Source organism: Dromaius novaehollandiae, chromosome 11 (assembly GCF_036370855.1).
Source record: "Dromaius novaehollandiae isolate bDroNov1 chromosome 11, bDroNov1.hap1, whole genome shotgun sequence".
Taxonomy (NCBI): domain Eukaryota; kingdom Metazoa; phylum Chordata; class Aves; order Casuariiformes; family Dromaiidae; genus Dromaius; species Dromaius novaehollandiae.
The window spans coordinates 22,811,127-22,830,856 of NC_088108.1; the positions used below are offsets into that span (position 1 = coordinate 22,811,127).

Consider the following 19,730-nt stretch of genomic DNA (forward strand, 5'->3'; position numbering starts at 1 on the left):
TTGTCTTTTCGTAGATAGGCTTTTGCTTCCTCTGCTGTAGGTACGTGCCGTAAGAAATGCATGTATGTATTTACAGGTTCGGTAAATATCTGCGTGTGTGGTAGGAGTCATGGTGTTGATCAGCAGGGCTGAAACAACACGAGGGGCCCGGCGTGAGCGTGGTCACTATTGTTCTCGGGGAGAAGGGCTGGCGCTCGGCAGCTCACCTGCCTCCGTGCCACCCGCCCTCCCGTTTTAACACCGATTCGCATGGAAGTTCTTCAGCTTTGCCTTTGGATGTGTCAAACATGCTTAAGGCTATTAGAAAATCAGCTGTTTCCAATAAATTGCTAGTTGCTATGAGTTTATTAAAATGACTAAATACAGAAAAAGTATGGAAAAAAGAGTTGTGAGGACTTGAAAGCGATTTCGGGGAAATAACGACTTGAGTGTTGTCTGATTTTGGTTTTGTTTTTTAAGCTATAGGATTTATAAAATGCAAGGAAGAAACTAATCTGATATATCTGCTGCTGAAACTGAGCACTTCCTTCATGTATTGCCATTAAATACCTAATCTGTGTAGGCTCCAGCATTTGTTATGGAGATCATACGGCTGATTATCTCAATGTGCTAAAAGTATGTGGTCTTGTTTAGTAATCGTGCATAACTCTCTGATGCTGCCCTTATCTGGAGCATGGAAACTGTGATCAGCAGTCTTAATCATCTTTGTCTCATGATACAATGCACCCCAACGCTCACAGAGATATATTTCTTCACTGATGCATAAGTCCTGACGTTAGCAGGACTCTTAAATGTAACATTAAAATTATTCATACCTCATATTATAAAGAATGAGAAACATTACAAGATGGCACCTATTTGATTAGATAGTATATATCAGCTGCTAAAAACAGCCTTGTGATTTAGGTTGACCAGGAAAATAGGCGATGGAATTCATTTTTTCTTTTTCATTGCAAAGATTACACTAAACTTGCTAAATGTAGGGGCTTTTAACGCTGATATTTATAAGTTTTCTTTCATCAGTAGTACTCTACATGTTGAGAAAAGACTTATGTTTCAAGTAAGACTCAAGAGGACGTGACATGTGAAATGGAACATCTACTGATGTCAAATATATGACCATAGGACTCTTGCATTTACAGATCTTAAGATTTACAACATTTTTATACTTAACATTTTGGATCTAGAATATATAAATGTATAATTGAACCCTTAATCCCTTTAATACTTGACATCTAAATCGTATTTTATAATCTTGTAGTGCAATTTGGAACGTAAAATATATTGGTGATAGTAGGGTGATTTTAAAGTATTTTTTTTTATGTGAAGTGGAATTGCAAACTTTTCAAGTTTTTCTGGTAAAGTTGACCTTAACTTTAAATGCTTCATCCTACTTACTGTTTATAAGCAGCTTTGGTAGGGGTTAAACCGATTGTCAGGTGCCCTCGATTTTATTAGCGGTTTATTTGGTTTGTGTACCTGATACCTGAACTCTGCCACAGTTTCACCACATTGGAAAGCGGAGGCTTGCGGTTACGTGGCCGTCCGGCTTCGTGGATGGAGCAGGCGCCCATGTACAAAGTACCACTGTAAAATGGTTAATTGTCCTGTAAGTCTTGTAGCCGGATCAGTTTACCTGCAATTCCTGGTTTTAAAGTCTGTGCTTGGTTCCAAAGGTGCCGCGGGAAGACAAAGCGCTCTTTTAGGGGAGTCTTCTGCTGGACGGGGTTTGTACCCAGGCAGCGTGTGAAAGCCAGCACCTCTCTGAGCTGAGCTGATGAGTTTGTAGAGAAATACATGGCTCTGTTAGGGGGAAGTCTGCTGTTTTCACTGGTCCCAGTACTGCTTTCCAGGCCGTGGAAAGGGGAAGCAGTGAATCGCTGCTTCTCGGCTGGTGCTGTTGTTCCCCCCGAGGTACAGGTACAATTCACGGATATTTTCAGAATATCCTTAACTGCAAGAGTAACTCTTCACATTACGCAGAGGGCGAAATGTCCCTTGCAGGGAAACGCAGATGTCCCCTGGCCTCTGGTGGAACTGGTCCAGAGCAGCTTGAGCTTTTCCACCAGTTGGGCGAGAGCCGCGGGGGTGGTTTCTGGGGAAGAACAGGCAGCGTTACAATGGGAGCGTTGGCGTGTGAACAACAGGCGTAGGTATAACGCAGCCTGACTGTAGTGCTTGAACTGCCAATTTGCAGATGTGTATGCACACGCATGCCTTTATCAGGTTATTTTACACTTTCTTTCATGGCACGTATGTCATTGAAGTTCAGGGTATAGATTCCTTTTGTAGAAATGAGTGCAACAGCTATGAAGCAAGTGTATGCTCCACTAGTGAAATTATATATGTATTTTTATATATATATATATATATATATATATATATGCATATATGCATATCTACTTGGGGCAGGCCTAGTTGAGCAAGTGAACTAGAGGAAAGGACAAAGCGAGTAATGGTGTGTTGGGAACGCGGCGTTCCTTGCAATTGTAGGTGGGCATTGGTGGCCACATTTAAAAAGAAACAAAAAACCCTGACTGGCATAATTAGAAGTATTGAAACACTGCTTTAGAGAGGGTGGGGAACAGCACAGAATTTCATTATATAAGTGCAGCTTAAAGTATATCAGAATATGCGTCCTAATTATTGAATGAGCAGCGATCATGTCATCTAACACATTGCGAACTGAAAGGGGAATTCTCTTACTTCTTCCCAGAAGCAGCGTGTCCTTAATACTGTTTTCTAAATTTGTTTAGATCTTCCGTTAACATGACTGAAGAGCTGTATGTGGAAACTCTGGATGTTAGAGTGCTATCATGCCTTCCAAAAAGAGTTCAAGAGTTCACTAAATAGAAATGAGGATAAGGAGAACTTCTATAATTCTGATTTCATGCGAGAACGATTGCTTTCTGAAAAGCTAGGTGTTCGGTGTTTTCAATCCTCAGGATGCTGTGTTTAAAAAACTAAGTGAAATTTAAGAAATTCTTAATGCAGAATAACTGGTTTGTAACCTTCGTGTCGTCTAGCTTTTTATGTTGAACAGCGTTTTGATACTTTAAATGGAAACTATCCTTTGAATGTGTTTTCATAAATAACTGGCTAAAGTTAAGAGAAATAAACAAGTGTGATGATACAAATTCATTATCATTAAAGCCTTTGCAACAAAGTATGTGTGTCCAGAGTCCTGTGTTTTTAAATTTGTCTGATAGGAAATGCTGTACTGTAATGGAAATCAGTTACTACGTAGAAGAGTTGAAGAAATTCTCAATACTCGGGAGTGATCGGTGTTAGTTTTAGCTGCTTATATCAGTTAAAGCTTTTGTGTCTTCTCCCCAATCTCTGATTTGCTCTACAATGAACTTAAATTTATGCTATACAATGTTGTGTACTTAACAGGGAAAAGGTGTTTCTGCCGTAACAAGTAATTCATCAGAGACCATCTGTACTATGCAGTTTTCTTTCTTGAGACCACCCTATGTGTCTCTGCCATTTTCATTGGTCATATTCAGCAAATAAACTGTTTTGCTGGGCTTTGGGGAATTTGACAGGCTGCCCCTTATTCACCCCAAAGCAAAGACTCACCGGTCTTTGGCCGCGTTTCCATTCTAAGCAATTGCTTCCTACATATTCCAGATTTCCACAGGCTGGAAGTCAACGTGCAGGTGTCCCCAGATATTTTTTAAAATAATCCGAAAATGCATGCAAACAGCTGAATTGGGGGTGGGGGGAATAAAAGAGGATTATTTTCTGAAAATAGAAGGCAGCTTTTAATCTCAGCCATTTTCTTCATAGACTTCTCATTTGTGCTTGTTAGTCATACTTTCGCTGTCGTTTTAAAATACTAGGTATTTCAGTAGGATATTGTAAGTTGGAGATGTGAAATTTTGTTGTAGCTTTAATTGGCCAAAACAAAAGAGAAACTGGTTGTCCCGATGGTTCCCAGATCCAGTGCTCTTTCTGCACAGGCTTTGCTGGTGACGCTGTGGTTCTCCAAATCCCTCTCTGCTCTTCGTGCAGGATGATGTTGCAATATTGAAATCATGTTGTGACATGCTAAAGTGTCTTTCTGGACTATCTTGAATATGTTGCTCAGCCCATTCTGCCAGAACATCAGATCTGCCAGTTTGTCATTTTTGCCATTATTTCCTTGTTATTTTCCAAAACATTGTTATGCAGTGACTGCTGTCACTTGCTGCTCGCCAGCCTTCGTTGTGATACAGCAGTTTCCACTGAAGTTTGGGGGTGCCCATGGATTTTTGTAGCAAGTAGTTGGTGAATATTGGGGTTTAGAAAGAAGTCCCTTGTTCTAAGTGATGATAGTGGGAATAGCGGTGTAAAATGTGTAGATGTGACATTAAATGGAGGTGCACATTCGTATTATTGCTATATTACTTTGTCTAGCAATGACTGAGGAAAAAAACCCTTGCAATACCTAAGTTGCAAAAATGTGTTTTTCATGGCATTGACAAATAGCCCACACTTGTTATCTGACATGCTTAGATTTTAAACTCTTTGTGGTCTGGGGGGGAAAAATATTTTACAATTTGAAGTAATAAAAAAAGGCAGGAGATTGTAATAAAGAAATGATGAAACAACTGTGATAAATCATAAAGGAAGAGGAATAATAGAACAGACCTCGGTAGCAGAAGGAGCAAGGGTTAAATAGCAAACTGTAATGTCAGAATATTTTTGTCTTTTTTTGATAGCTTTTAAGCTATCAAGACTATCCTGGATAGCATATGGACAGAAAGAGGGGATATGGGAAGGAGTTCCTAGGTGTGATACAGCAATGCAAGGGAATGAGTGACCAAATCTTGAATGCACAGATACCACCTTAGATAGACAAATATGGGTTTTAGTCCATTAATTTTGCTTTCCTTCTGCCAGTTTAACAATTTCTACGTGTATAAATGAACTAAATTTAAAGACATGTCACATCTGTAGTCCACTTGTGAAGGCAGAATGTTTTTAAGTGTTTTGTACTGCCTGGGAGGTGCCCAGCTGCCTGGCTCTGGTTATGAGTTGCATTTTGGACGCTTAAGACTAAATACAAGGGGCAGAATATTGGGCTACACTGACAACGTACATCCTAAAAGTGGAGCCTCTGAGTGATGGTTGTATTTTACCTTTTTGAACTTCAAGGAAATTAAAGTAGTTCTGCTTCCGTGGAAAAGCTACAAAGCACGCGTGCTTGCACTGCTTTTTCTGTTCTAAATGATAGAAATCAATAGCCTAACGACAGCTTTGGCAAAATGTCATTAGAGAACTATTTCTAATTTAGAGTCATTACACAATTTGAGTCTGCAAATTTGAGCTAGAAATGGCTTAATGAATGTAAACCCTTTGTCAAATAGATAAATGCGGGTGTTATATTAAGGCTCCCAGAGAGGTGAAATACTGGTAGGGACAAAAGCTTGATAGCAAGGACTGAGCCAAATACTGCTTTGTTTTGGTGGAAAACAAATTTGGTTTAACCAGGGGGCTGTAATTACGCAGCAAACAGTTTGAAATGTCTGATGGAGTTTGGTTTTTAAGCAGGGATTTTGAGGTGTTTTTTGTGCGTGTGTCCTCGGAGATGGCACCTGAGCAGTCTGGCTGTGCTGTGGGTGAGGGAGCATGATGATGATGATACTGCTCAGTCCTCTTCTGCTGGCTTTGTGGGACCTAATTTTGTGCTGGCTTTGGTGCCATCGTAGCCTTAAAAAGGGTCAAGCGATGTGGAGAGCATCCTCACTTCTCCCTGCCTCCTCCCTTCCACCCAGCTCCGTTAGCATTTGGGACAGTCACCACTTACTTAGTCATCCAAGTCTCTCTACTAGCTTGTCTTGTTTCTGTGTCCACCATGAGCTTGCGTGCTTGGGTAGAGGCTTCATGCCACGACTTGTGATTTTGTGTGGCAGTCCAAAGAGACTTTATATTCTGGAGGAAAAACGTAAATTGAGAACGACGAGATGTTTCTGCACTGGTCCCGCAAACTCAGTTTCCAGAATAACCTGCCTTGAGCCTGACTCCGCTTCTGTGTCCGAGTCGCTGAAGCCCACATCTGAGCCTGTCCTCGTTCCCCTGGTGGTTTCGATACCTTCAGCAATTGCAGTTATGGAGCTTCTCCTTGAATTCAGATTTAGAGGGGCTCGATATCGGGTTACCAAATAAAAGTTTAAATATTCTGCCGTTATATTCTGCTCTATAAACAGGTTCAGGTGTAAAGAGTGTGATATTCAACTACAAGCTCTGAATTCGCGCCGCAGTAGCTAACAGCAGCGTTAATCCATTGGCAGTAACGATTGTTAACTTTGGGTTGTGGTGACCCTTTTCAAGTAAGCAGCATGAAAACGCAGTTTACCTGCTCTTCTAGGTGAGAGAGAAAAGGTAGGAAATGTGTGTCAGTAACCTGACAAATGCAAAGTATTTCTAGGTGAACTATCCCATCTCTGTAGCTCATCTATCAGAAAGCATCTTTTAAATTGTGCAGTAAAAACGGTGCCATCTGAAGCAGATCGCGTGTGACTAGTGCTCATCGTAGAAGCCTTAGGAGTAGGAATTGGGGTGCGTTTTAAGTACGACAGGTCATTTAGCGGTGCCTTCCAGTGCTGCTCTTTTCTCCATCCTCATTTCAGACCCTCAGCAGCAGTGAAGGATACAGAGCGTGAACCCGAATGCACCGTGCCAGTACCCGTACGCCTCCAAAACGACAGCTCCAGGAGCGTCCTTGCTAAATGTTTTGGTTGATCTGTTAGAGAGATCAGCCTGTCAACCCGTCAGAGCAAAAATTGCCTTTTGTCTTTTTCTCTTCTGGCTGAAGTCACGCATATATTTGGAAAATTTAAACTTGGGTTTCCTGTGCAAACTTGTACTGTGTTTTTATAATAAGTAATTGTGAACAAATGATAGAAGTGGTTACTTTTACTGCTACCACAGAAGAATGAAGTTACAGAAACTCCTGTTGAAAAGGAGTGATAAAAAGATGAGAAGTTATTTTAGGGGAGGACAAGAGTAAGAGTAACTGCAGGGATAAAGAATTTCCCAAAAATGTGGGTCGAAGATGCAGAATGGAAGAAATGTGAAATGCCATGATTATGCAACTTGTTCATCTGCATTATAATAATATTTGTCTGTCTTTATATCAGCATGATGAGGTTTTTTATACAACACTGCTGTAACAGTTACACTTATTGAGCTCTTAGGTGGTCACGTAGGTTATTGGGGAATTCCTAGATTCATTACTCAAGAAGCTGGAACATCTGTTCATGAGAGGAAGACAGTGAGACAGTCAATACTTAAATTATTTTTTGGCAGACTAAGCATACTAAGAATGTATTTTGGCAGACTAGGCATGCAAAGTAAAGAATTACTACATATTCTAATAATAGCTGAAACTTTCATTGTATTTCAGTTGCCCTTTTCATTAATAGTTTTATTGGCAAAACATATACTCAGCTTCATGCACTGTAGCCCTGTAATATAGCAGATTTTTTGATAGATCATAAAATAGTAAAGATTTTTCCTGTGATAAGAACGTCATAATATGAAATTGAAATCCAGTTCTTCATTTGCTGATAAATACCAGAGTACTGGCACATGCCAAGGGTAGTTTCTGAAGATGCCACTTACCAGTGACCAGAGCACTTGCAGTCATGGTTCGGTGGATAGTAATTTGACAAAGAAAATAAGGTTATAATCCTTTCAGAAACAAGCCATTGAGCTTCACTGAATTAAGATGCTCTGTCTGGGCAATATTGCTTTGGTAGGCTTTTACTGAGTTATGTAGAGACTGTGGGTTTTAAAATAAATTGGGGAACATGTCCTCTGAAATAGCTGTCGATGTAGGCTCTTCTTCTGCGTGCCAAGACCGCGCGCTGTGTTCTGACCATGTCCAGCAGATCAGGGCTTTACTGATGTACATGAACAAGTTCACAATAATAATTTCTGTAGTTGCCTTGTTTCCGTCGCATCAGCGTGAGCTCAGTTTCTTACTAAGGAAGCATCAGAATAATTGCTTTATTTCATCGCTGTCACTGAGTGCTGTACAAAATGGCAATTCTGCAGCTGAATGTAGTAGTCAAGAGTAAAAGTTTCCACAGATCTGTGCTTATTGTAAGTCACTTGTATGTCTTTTAACTATTTTAACAGGTTAATATTTGCTAAGTGCTTTAGAAAGCAATTCGGCTACTGCTGCTGTGAATCAGGTCGTAATTCAAGCCAATTCAGAAATATTTGTCAGTGTTGGCTGGAAAGTGCCATCACTTAAGCTCAGTTTTGAAGGAAGGTACCAATTCCGGTTGCACCCGAGATGGAGATGGAGATGGTGCCTCCGTCAGCCGAGCCGCGGGTATGGATCGAGCAAGGTTCGCACTCTCGGTCCGACTGCCGGCTCGTGTCCTGTCCTCACCGTTGGGTTATCGCCATACGTACCGCTCTTTTGAGGTCAGTGCTGGCAGCCTACGTAAATCACTGCAAATACTCTGGAGAGACTGCGTACAGAATTGGGAGCAGGAACGGAGAGCAGACCTGCAAATGCTTTCGTCTGCGTATTTTTCAAATTTCTTCAATATTTTCCGGAAACACTCAGCTCCCTAATGCTTGTGCAGGTCCAGATGCTTACAGATGCCTCTCTCCTCCCTGTAGGTGCTAGCAATTAAACTTAGAAACTCGTTACAAAGACCTGTTGTGATGACTTTCATCTTCCAGTCATCTCTTCATTAACAGAGGCTGCTCGTTCCTGTTGTTACCCCTCTGCATTTTGTCCTGTGTTTTGATTAGCTTTGGGGAATTATATACCTGACTGACTAGCGTTTAAAAGCCACTGAACTTTATCTCTCTCAAATAAATGAGGTGAATGTAGAATGATATTACTGAATTGTTCTTATTTAAACTTCATCTTCTCCACTCTTAAACTATTTTAATATTTTTTGTAGCTCAGCATTTGGCTTATGGTCATCTTTCCACTTCTAAGATAATTGCACAAATGCCTAAGAGGGTGTTCAGGTAACTTCTAGTGGATAAGCAAGATTAAAAAGGATAAATGTAAAGAGAAGATAAATGAAGAGATCCTCGTGGGTCCTTTAATTGCTATGACAAACTCTGCAGACCAAGTGGGTATGTTGGAAGTGGGGTTAATATCCATATTTATCATGACTTCTTGTGAATTATCACTGCTGTAGTTGTCTCCACCAACTTTTTTTCACCCTCATTAAAAATGCTCCCGCTGCACTTCTTGTTTAATGGCTTCTATTGATCAGAACAATAGGATTAATTAGAAAACGAATCAGCTTTCTTCTTTGGTAGTATGCTTAATCATGATATACTGCACTTACAGTAAAAATCAATATATTTACATTCATTATTATCTAATTAGTTAAAGCGCTTGGCAGACCTATGTTAATGAATATAAATAATGCAGCTGGTAGCAGCGCTGCAGCAAGGCGGATGTGCTCGCTGTGCGTGCGCCGGGGATCCGGCCGGCTGCAGACCCCCGTGGACCTCTGTGGCCTGGACCTGAGCGGCGGAGCTGGGCTTGAATATTCGTGTTTGAATCTTCTTAGGCATACTGTAGTACTTGTTTTCATTTCTTTGTCTTCTGGTATCAATGCAATGTGCAGGCGCTGTTGCATTTCCATTGCCTCGCAAAGGTGCGTAGCTTCTACTGTTATGTGAAGATAAATATTGAAACTGGTACGATGCCAGCGGCAAATTCAGAATATCTGGTCGCTTTGGGAGTGCTGCTTCCTTCTGCGCATACGTCACAGGACTGGGGGGCAGCAGATCGGTGTGCGGTTTCCAGCTCTTACTGCTGACTTGCACTGTGACTTTTGCCAAAATAAACTCCTAAATGTCCCTTTCTGCATCACAGCAGCGTGTGCTGGCCCTTCCTCCGCTGTTAAGTGAGCTGTAGGTGAAAGATGCAGTGTATATAAAACAGCACTTTTTTTTCCTTTGAATGGGAATGAGAGGAGATTAAAAAATTGTTTGTGGATTTTATTTAAACTTGCAGTAACCTTCTGGAAAGGAGAACAGTATCCTGACTTCAGAGAGGAGAAATCCTGAAATGTTGAATGAGATGCAGTTGAAGTGGCATAGTTGATTTGTTTGATTAGGACAATGCATCTTTACAGGAACTTACTTTTGTCTCTTTAATATGGACTAGGTCTCTGTGTTGGCAGTAGGCTCTTAGAAGCATTTGTGTATTACAAACATTAAAGGCCCCATAACGGTTGTTTGAATATAAAGCAAAGACTGGTATTATAAGAACAGTATTGTGTGGTTATCTTTGAAATTTTTCCCACTGACTCAAATGCAGCCAGGTTAGCACTTGAGATTAGAACTGTGACGTTTATATTTGTGGTGGATGTTTACAGCATTCAGATTTGCATTTTTAATGTCTAATTAGCGTACACAAGCTATATTATATCCTGTACGTATCTAACAGCAATCGTAGAAGAGAATGAAAGTGTCTTCTGCAGAATAGCACCAAGGCAGTTCTGTGCGGAGCGGCTTGTGAGCTGCTGAGCTTGTGTGTGTGATAGAGAGCTTAGACAACTGCCTGTTATCTACTGAAAATCAGATAGGGGAAATAATTGCTTGTCGCCACATCTCAGCTCGGTTAAATGCATGGTTTTGTAAGTATTACAAGTGTTTGAAAATATATTGTATTCTCTCTGTTGTGTGTGCTATAGTCAGGTATGACACATGTTGGAGGCCCTTTTAGGACAAAGCTTGAAAAGTTTTATGCAGTTTATGTTCAGAGATGTGTATAAAATTCACCATGTGCTCTGTATTGGCAAACACTAGCAGGGACGGTGCCAAAGCCACTACCAGGGCAGTGCCAAGCAGACTGTTGTTTACTGCCTTTTGCCAGTGTATGCAAGTTGCAGAGCGCGTGCTCTTTCCAGTATTTACTAGTCTCCTACTGGTAGGACTTCAGATCCAAGGTGGTAAACGCCCGAATGAAATGTATTTTGGGTAGGTTGCTTTTCCTTGCTTTTCCTCGCTTTTCCAGCGTTTCAGCACACTTTGTGGTAGCAGCGTGGCGTTCGGCCCGGTCTGGGTGGGGAAGTGCTCGTGGTGATGGTGGCTGCTGGCTTGCTGGACCTCCTACAAGGGAGCTGTGTGACAGCGACTGAAATACTGCCGCTTCCTAGCGGCCTGCCCAGAAAAGTGGTCTCTCTTACTACTGCTGTTGAATAAATGCATCATGGTCAAGGTCTTTGCCTTCATTTGCAGACATTATAAAGTATGCTAGCTGTTGAGAAATGGAAATAGCGTGTGGCAACCATGATAAAAAGCCCATTCCCAGCTGGCAAGCAAGTTGGTTTGCTCCCCCCCTGCCCTGCAATGATTGAGGAGCGCATCTTCTGTTTTCTTCCGAGTTTAAAGAGAGTCTTGTAAAAGCCCCTTCACATAATGGGTATCTGATCTGACGTCTTTGGAAGATCTTTCAAGAGCATATGCAGTCAAATTAATGCTAGCTGAATCTGCAGCTCTTTCCTGCCCACGCTCACAAGTCTCCCAGCATTATTTTGTGTTTCTTCTCTTAGAAAGACATGTAAACAAATTTAAAGACTGAATGTCCTTTGAAATCACAGTAGACTTGCCTTGATGTGATTATGTTCGAACTAACAAAGAACTAGAACAAAATAAGCAAAAAATCTTTCGGGTCGCAAGCTAGGAGCTGCTTTGCTGCTGCGTTGCGTTGAATGATACATTTATTGTATGCCAAGGATAGCTTGGAGAACGCTTTTTTGAGTATGATATACTATGTAAAAAACATTTTATTTAAACCACACTCTGCATTTGTTTTATAAATTGAACATCACTGTTTTTAAAATGACTGAGCTATTGCATCCTACAGTACATCCACATTTAATGTAATTTTTTGGATGTATGAATATTGGGTTACTGCATTAGAAGTCAAAGCGATTTAGCTGTACCCTTGTTCCTACAATCCGTTCTGTCTGTGTGCATAAAATCTCACTGTTTCAAACCCATGTAAACTGTCGAATGGTGAATTTGTTTTGAGTATGTTTTCGTAGCTGACCTAAAGTAACCATGGGTTTGAACAAGGCACATCAGTGCTATCAGAAAAATTCCTCGGTTTCAGAAACTGCTCTAAGTAGTCAACATACCAAAAAAAAGGGGGAAACTTAAATTATTTTTCATCTACAAATTCCTGTTTTGTCCTTACATAGTGATCCCAGTCAAATCTTGGGAGGAAGGAGAGGGGAACAAATTTAAACACATTCTTGTTGCTTATTTAAAGTAATTTCTGAAACTAGTTTGGAGGCCAATGTTTTTACCTGCATGTAAAAATCTGGAGAGCTTTTTTGTATCTGAGACTTGCAGCACTTATGTCAAATGTCTATGAATCTTTTTGGAAATATGGAGTCTTTATTAATAATGAAAATACCCTCATCTGTGAGTTAACAGCGTATGTTTGCTAATTAATATTGTATATATGCCCATCTATAGAGAGAGCATGCATTACGTTGGTGTGCGTGCCAATAGTTAGTATATTAAATCATGGAAATCATGGGAACTAGTTATTAATATTTCTAGAGATGAGGTTTATTTGTATCTTACAATAATTACAGGTTAGGGTAGGTAGAATTTTATATGCACATCTCTTTATGTAAATATACTTTACATCTCAAGATTTAAAGTGATGGGTCAGTAACAGGCGGTAATTTTTTAACAGGGCTATGTAAAAGTAGCCCTTCCTATATAGATTGGACAATAATTGTTTGGAATCAAGATCACATGTACTGACTCTTCACACTAACAAATATTAAGTGAAAATTATATGAAGTGGTTGCCTGCAATAATCCAGTACTGAATTTCATATCCTAGAAGAGTTCTTCTAGTTGCATGTTTCTAAAAGTTGTTTAAACTTACTGTTTGAGACTTCACTAGATATGTTTTCTATTGTTATTTTTGTACTTCAGCGAGCTGATACGGCCTATAGAAATGAAATTACTAAGCTTTAAAATTACCTTTAATGTTTTAGCTTTTAGCTTTCCGTGGCAATCTGACATGGTGAGATATTTGACTTTGAATGCTGAATGCCTGAAAACATCCTAAAGTACTGGAAGCACAAATAGAAATACAATGGTGCCCCAGTTTCTTAATCTTAGGGGAAAAAATGAAAAAAAGCTAAAAATTAAAATTCTAAGTTAGATTGTTTAGACATGCTGACACTTCCCTTTCCTAGGTTAGATGATAAGGACCGGTTGTGTTGCCTGCTGATTTTGCCCCATAGCCTCTGTGCTGTTGCGTTTTCCCCGAGAAGACTGTGGTTTTAACACGCAAGGGCACTGAATGAAGGTGAATTTGCTCCTAAGGCATCTCTGTTCTAATCTTCTCAGATCTCTGGTGGAAGAGGAGGATCCTCATATGAAAGTCTCTCTGGGGAGCAGCGATATGGGCGTCTCTGCCCATCTACAGTCTTCGAAGACAGGGACTACGAGATTTTTCACCAGCAATACGCACAGTTCTGTGGTATTACAGGTAATTGCATACTCTTGTGTTGGTAATGACCTGTATGGAGAATTTTGAAGGCTCTGTGAGTGATCCCTCCACCCCACAACCTCTTCAGACTAGCAATTCCTGAAAAGCCTTGGAAAGCGTGTGCTTGCGTGCTGTGCTGACAGTGCCCCAAAGCAGCGTGGCTCGTCATTCCTCTTCCTGGGAGTTAAAGGTTCAGCTTCCAGCAACAGCTTGAAAAATCTGGCCTTTGGAAAAACAGCCAACTGCCTGTGACTTCTGCACAGCAGCAAAGGAGCCCACACATTGCTGGAGAGCCTGCTTTGTCTGCATATAGAGATGCTCTATTTTCTGGATAGATACTTTATTATTTTTTTTTAAGTCACTGTAACTGTGTTCTACAGAACTACCTGTGAAATGATCTGCAGTCTGGCAATTAGCTAGGCAAACAAGATATTAATAGCTACTGAATCAACGAGTTTCACGTTCTTGCAGTTAGTGTGGATTAGAGTAGCTGTTATGCTGCAGATAGTGGGTGACTTTAACTTTTGTCAGTCACAAATGAATATCCCTGTTTCTCAAAATGCAGAATCTTCCCTGTTGATAAATCTATCAGTTTTGCTGGTCTGTATTTCTTTTTTAGTCTTCAAAAGTTATGTATTTAAAAAAAAAACAAAACAACAGAACTTTTGACCATGTAGCAAAGGTGCTGTAGAGCCTACAAAAGAGAAGAAAAGGAGATGAAAGGGGATTGGCTGTGCTCTAAAATCAGACCAAAATGTATTTATTTATTCAAAACTGTATCAGCTAGCTTCCACGAAACTTTATTTTTCCTACCATGCTTGTGTTCTATAGATTAGCAGTTCTGCTTGTCTGAACTTATGCTAAGAAAACAAATTAAATGGTAAGATCGTCTCACTGTAGATGTGAAGCCCATGCAGATCACTGCAGCCATGCTGTCTTCTACGTGAAGTACCATTCTGATGGGAAGGTTGTAGCGGTGTCGTTATCTTGAGGTGCAATGTCTTAAAACTGGTACCTTGGTTCCCTGTTGTACTTTTTTTGTCTGTTTAGCCGCAAGCGAACTATGGAATTATACAGGGCTGCCATATGGTAGTGCTTTCTTCTAACAGATATAAACATTATCCTCTCAAACTTTAAGAATCTAAATATAAAAGCGTTTTATCTTCTCGTTTCTACTGGAGATTTTACACATCATAAAGAGCCAAGCTTAAAACTTGGATGGTTCTTGCTACTTTTCCGCAGATGCTTTCTCAGGAGTGCAGGCTTAGGTATGCGTTGAGTATGGCATAGTTCCTTGGAGAACTGCCATCAGTGAAGGAGAGAAGTGGGGAGAACAAACCCATAAAACTCCAGATGCAGGGTTGTGCTGTGCTCCGTTCGTACATTATGAGGAGGAGACTGTATCCTGAATGTGCTAGCAGCAAACATGCTTGCTTTTAATGTGGGGAAGGACATAACAGCAAATAAGAATATTGGGAAGCCTAGGCAAAGTGTCGAGATGTTATTTCTTCCTCATCCTGGTCTTGTCTTCACAATTTGAGCTAATGGAGAACAGATAGTTGTAAAGCTGTGTTTTTGTGAAAACTCAAGTCCTTGAAATACATCAGTTTTGGAAGAGCTGAGAATAAGGGGTTTGCTTGAGTTTGTGAATTGCAAAATATCTGATCTGTTGTGCATCAGAAATTAGCTGTGCTGGATGAGGTGGAAGGAGCTATCAGGAATGTGGGAAGTCTCCGTATTTCTTTGCTGTTGAAGGCTGCTACTGATAGAGGAGTCCTGCTTCCCCTATTTATTGCCATTGTCTTGCAAGCCTGATACCATAATTACAGTCCATTTTCTTATGACCTGTAGAGAGTCCTGGCTTCAGTGCAACTCCGTGTCATGAGTTATGCTGCTGGTTTGACATTGGTCTGAAAGCTTGGCAATAAATATCACAGAAGATGCTATAGAACATAATCCTGTGTTGGCTTCTGGCATTTATTAGAGCTGATAATTCACCTCTTCATTTGTACTCTGTTCTTTTCTCTTGGACAAATTTGAGTGTCCTTTCCTGCTTACCTTTTTAGTTTTAAAAATACAGCCTTTCTTTAAGGTATCTTTAATTTGAAATCCTAGGAGCTGATGCCAAGACTTCCTTAAGTGTTAAAATGTTAAAGGCAATATTTGCATGTTTGTTAGTACTGGGAAAAAATGGTGATATGCCTGGCTGGAGGAAATTATTTTATGTTTGAGCTTTTGTTCTGCAGTGCATGAAGGAGGCTAGCATTGCCCTCATCCACCACTATGTCCAACCGGGCGTACATTTGGAGGAAGATCTTTCTTTAGCATACTGTTGCAGATGACTGCTTTTTTATTACAGTTAGCACTGTACTTCAGAGTAAGTACTTCAGAAAAGGAAGCAGAGCAGATACACTAATATAAGAGCGTATTTTGGAGCTTGTCTTCTTAACTTTGATAGTAAATTTGATAATCATGTAACCAGGTGACCACTTTCCTTGCAAGCCCCAGCATTTTGCAGCCTCTTAGGTTGCAGAGCGCTTGAATGGTGTGGAACAGAAATGCATCTGGAATGAGTGCGTGTCCAGAATGGTAGGTCACAAAGCGATGATATCCATCCCTACCTAAAACAGCTTATGGAGTATGAGCTGTTGAAACAAACTCCTTCCTGAAAACAATGTAAGTAATGAGTAAGGCTACTTTATTAGGCACGGTATGCTTTGCATTCTTCAGTCATTTAGGGAAAATAATTATTATTCTGCTTCAGTTTTCCAGTGAATAGTTACCATTTAGTATAGATATTACGGTATGTAAGATGACAGCTTATTCCTCTGACTTTTTGAAACTATGTGTATGTGTGTATGTGAATAAAAGTCAATAAATTTCCCTTTTCACTTAAGGGAAGCAAGAGACTCCTGCTCCTCCCTCAAATCAAACAGGCTTCACCTTGTGCTCCTCTTGCAGGGTTTTGACCAGCTGCGAGTGGAAGGTTTGCTCTGCGATGTGACGTTAGTTCCCGGCGATGGTGACGAAGTGTTTCCAGTTCACAGAGCAATGATGGCTTCTGCGAGTGATTACTTCAAGGCCATGTTCACAGGTGGTGTTTCTGTTAAAGTAATGTGTGTGCCCATCTCTAAATCACCATCACTTGGACACTCAAGCACATGCTCAGTGCTGAGTGTGAATCAGTCCTAATCAAAATGCTCATATAAATTTACCTCTGTGTCTTTCTCAGGAGGAATGAAGGAGCAGGATTTAATGTGCATTAAGCTTCACGGTGTGAACAAAATAGGCTTAAAGAAGATCATTGATTTCATTTATACTGCAAAACTTTCCCTTAACATGGACAACCTTCAGGACACTCTGGAAGCTGCCAGTTTTTTGCAGATTTTACCTGTTTTGGACTTCTGTAAAGTGTTTCTTATCTCTGGGGTAAGACATTTTGATGCTACTCATGTTTCACATTCAAAATGATAAAGGTCTTTTTTTTTCTCCCCAACAGTGACTAAATAATAGGCAAAGTTAAGGCCTTAAATTTGCCATTAGTCATAATTTCTATTCACACAGTGTAAGATCTAGAAGGAAAATTTCAAGGAAATTATGAAAGTCTTTTCTCTTTTGAGTGTTATGTATAGGGTGGATTTGATATGAATATTATACCATATGACAGTAACTTTAATTTCTAACTGCATTTCAGTGATGGTGATGGCAGCAGTAATTATAGTTCACAGATTCCCTACTGGATTTCTTAGTTTATGCTCTTACATTCTCTATCTTTCTGTAAGAAAGCCAATTGTTGAGTTCAACTGAAAAACTACCAGAAGAGCGAGCTGTCATGTTGTTGCCCAAGTTAATACACTTTATGTAAACCTTTTTGTTTTGAGGAGTGAAGCGCACAATTGTAGTGATCCCCACAGAAACCTTTACATCATCTCTCTGAATTGGCGAGCTTGGTCACAGTCCTTTAGTATAATGCACCTTCTAAAGGGATTGCTAATAGGTATGTTAGAGAAATGTCAGTTATGTGAGAAAAGTAGCTACAAGAATTTTATGTTGATTACCTTTTTATTCTAGGACTAAAAATGGCCCCAAATGCCCACTGGAAAATTTTTTTTCACAATGAACAAAATAACTTTGTTTTGTAAGCAGGGGACTGCCCACAAGTAGCAACCCCCTGCTCCAGCAGTACTGTTTAATTTAGAAGGAAATGCACATGCAGCTTGAATCAGGGTTGCTTTTATGCAGTGGAAAAGTTTGCCTTGCAAACAAGTATAGTGTAGTTGCAATGCAGTACAGTCTCTTTACAGTTTAGAGTTGGCCTGCTGATTTTTATTTATAATTGAGATTAAAAACTCAGGTCCTGAACCCACTCCATGGGAGGCACTTCAGTAACACCCTTTTCTTCCCCTTCAGTGCCGGTGTCCTGTCCTGTCTCTATATTAAAAGACAAGCAAGATCATTTCTTCCCCAACGGCAAGACAGATTTTAAAGATTCCGCTTAAGTGGTAACCCAGCTTCTACTTGTGTAGGCTTTTTCCTGGGTTCCGTCTTCATGTAAGCAAAGAAACCTGATGTGAAATATTTCCCCTTTTCATGGAGCTGCAGCCTCTTGTTAACAGAACTGTTGAATACTCCACTGTTTAATCTTGCTGTATGCTAAACATCAGCTCATGTATGCGTTTCGTCAGCCTAGGCTGTCTTTCAGAGGTTTTATTTTTCAAACATCCTTTCCTTTTTAAATCTCAGATATCAGAGGCTTCAGGGTCTCGCTGTATGACTGTGCTCCTTCTAGCGTTACATTCGGTGGACTCATTCCATAAATTTTGTATGCTTCAGTTATATTTACTTAATTTATATAGTTAAACAGTGCAATTTCTTAATACGGGTGGAGCTATCTGTATTCTGTCTTGCACACAGGATGTAAGCAATGCCAATATACGCCGCTCCAGTGCCTTGCCTGGCTGCTGCTCTGCAGTCCTGGGTAAATACAACTCTGTCCTGCCCGCAAGTAAAGGGCACCTCCTCCGTGGGGATGCGGAACAGGCGAGCTGCAGAGCTGTGCTCTGAAAGGAGCTTTGCTTGGAGGGACGTGCCTTGGCATCATTTCTAATGTTTCCTTAAGCTTTTCTGACGTTAATCGCTTGTGTACCTTACTAGGAATCCACCTCCAGACCTTCAGCAAGGAATGTGGTGGGTTCTGCATGAATCGTAACATTATTTGGCAGAGAGTGTCCTGTATGTCCGTAATGACAAATAAGCAGGTAATCTCATAGTTTCACAGGCTACAGAAACGTGGCCTATTTACTAAAGACATGTACCAGGACTTAGGCAAACAAGAGGACTCAGAGATGCAAACAGAAGTCTGCTCCATAAAGAAAGTGTTAGATGCATGTGAGCTCTCTAGCGCTGCTTTTTATCTTGGCATATTTTCTAATTGGCCAATTCTCAAAGCATTGAGTTAATGTTTCCTTAATCTTAAATCCTGCTATGTCAGGTTGCTGTAAACAGCAAGGTGGAACAGTCGGCGCGGCTCCCTTGGGCGGGAGCTGTGTTCTCGTTTTTGGGAGCTCTTCCACTTAGCATTCCCTCGGTCGTGGCTTTGGTTCGGATAAGTAACCTCGTGTTTGATATTCCCTTTAGAAAGGGGTGAGCCTCAGAATCGTGAAGACTTTATTCATTCTCTTAATTTTATTCATACTCTATTCTTACGTATTTTGATTTATATTGATGTCTAAGGGGTGTAAATCTATAATCAATCTCTACTTCAAATTATCCTGAAAGACTATTATTTTAAAGGGTTTTTTGAAACACATTAATATTGCGGGGCTCCTGACACCTTTCCAGATTTGAGAATACTTGCGTAAAGCATGCCTGTTTTTCTGTTAGATCTCTATACATTGCAGAATGCGTTTAGAGGTTAAAACTGTCAGAAATACTTGGCCTTTCTTGAAACCAGGGTACCTCATTCTTTACGTAAAGGGGTACATAACTAATTTTTTGAGCAGAACAAGAACATTTGGCATGGAGGAAAATAGTCAAAAAGATTAAAATGTAGAAATCTCATTCATTGTATAACTGTAGAGAAAGAGGACAAAACTGAGTCTGTACATTCAGCCTAGTGATGTTCTCAGCAGTCTTGTATAAAGAATAATTTTTGAATGAATTTACTCTAAAATTTGTTTGAACAAGAGTTGGTGAGCAAGCCTGAGGTTTTTTTGGTTTTGCTTTTTTAA

At 40.2% G+C, this 19,730-nt stretch overlaps 1 protein-coding gene across 9 annotated transcripts in view; it reads left to right on the plus strand.

Annotated features, from left to right (window-relative positions):
* The window catches only part of KLHL13 (kelch like family member 13), an 86,063-nt gene that overhangs the window by 50,742 nt on the left and 15,591 nt on the right, over nt 1-19,730 (plus strand). For all 9 annotated transcript variants that reach the window (XM_064518349.1, XM_064518350.1, XM_064518353.1 and 6 more), the window contains 3 exons: nt 13,359-13,500; nt 16,462-16,594; nt 16,733-16,929. In XM_064518349.1, coding sequence (XP_064374419.1) covers nt 13,359-13,500; nt 16,462-16,594; nt 16,733-16,929 — 472 coding nt within the window. The remainder of the gene's footprint in view (nt 1-13,358; nt 13,501-16,461; nt 16,595-16,732; nt 16,930-19,730) is intronic.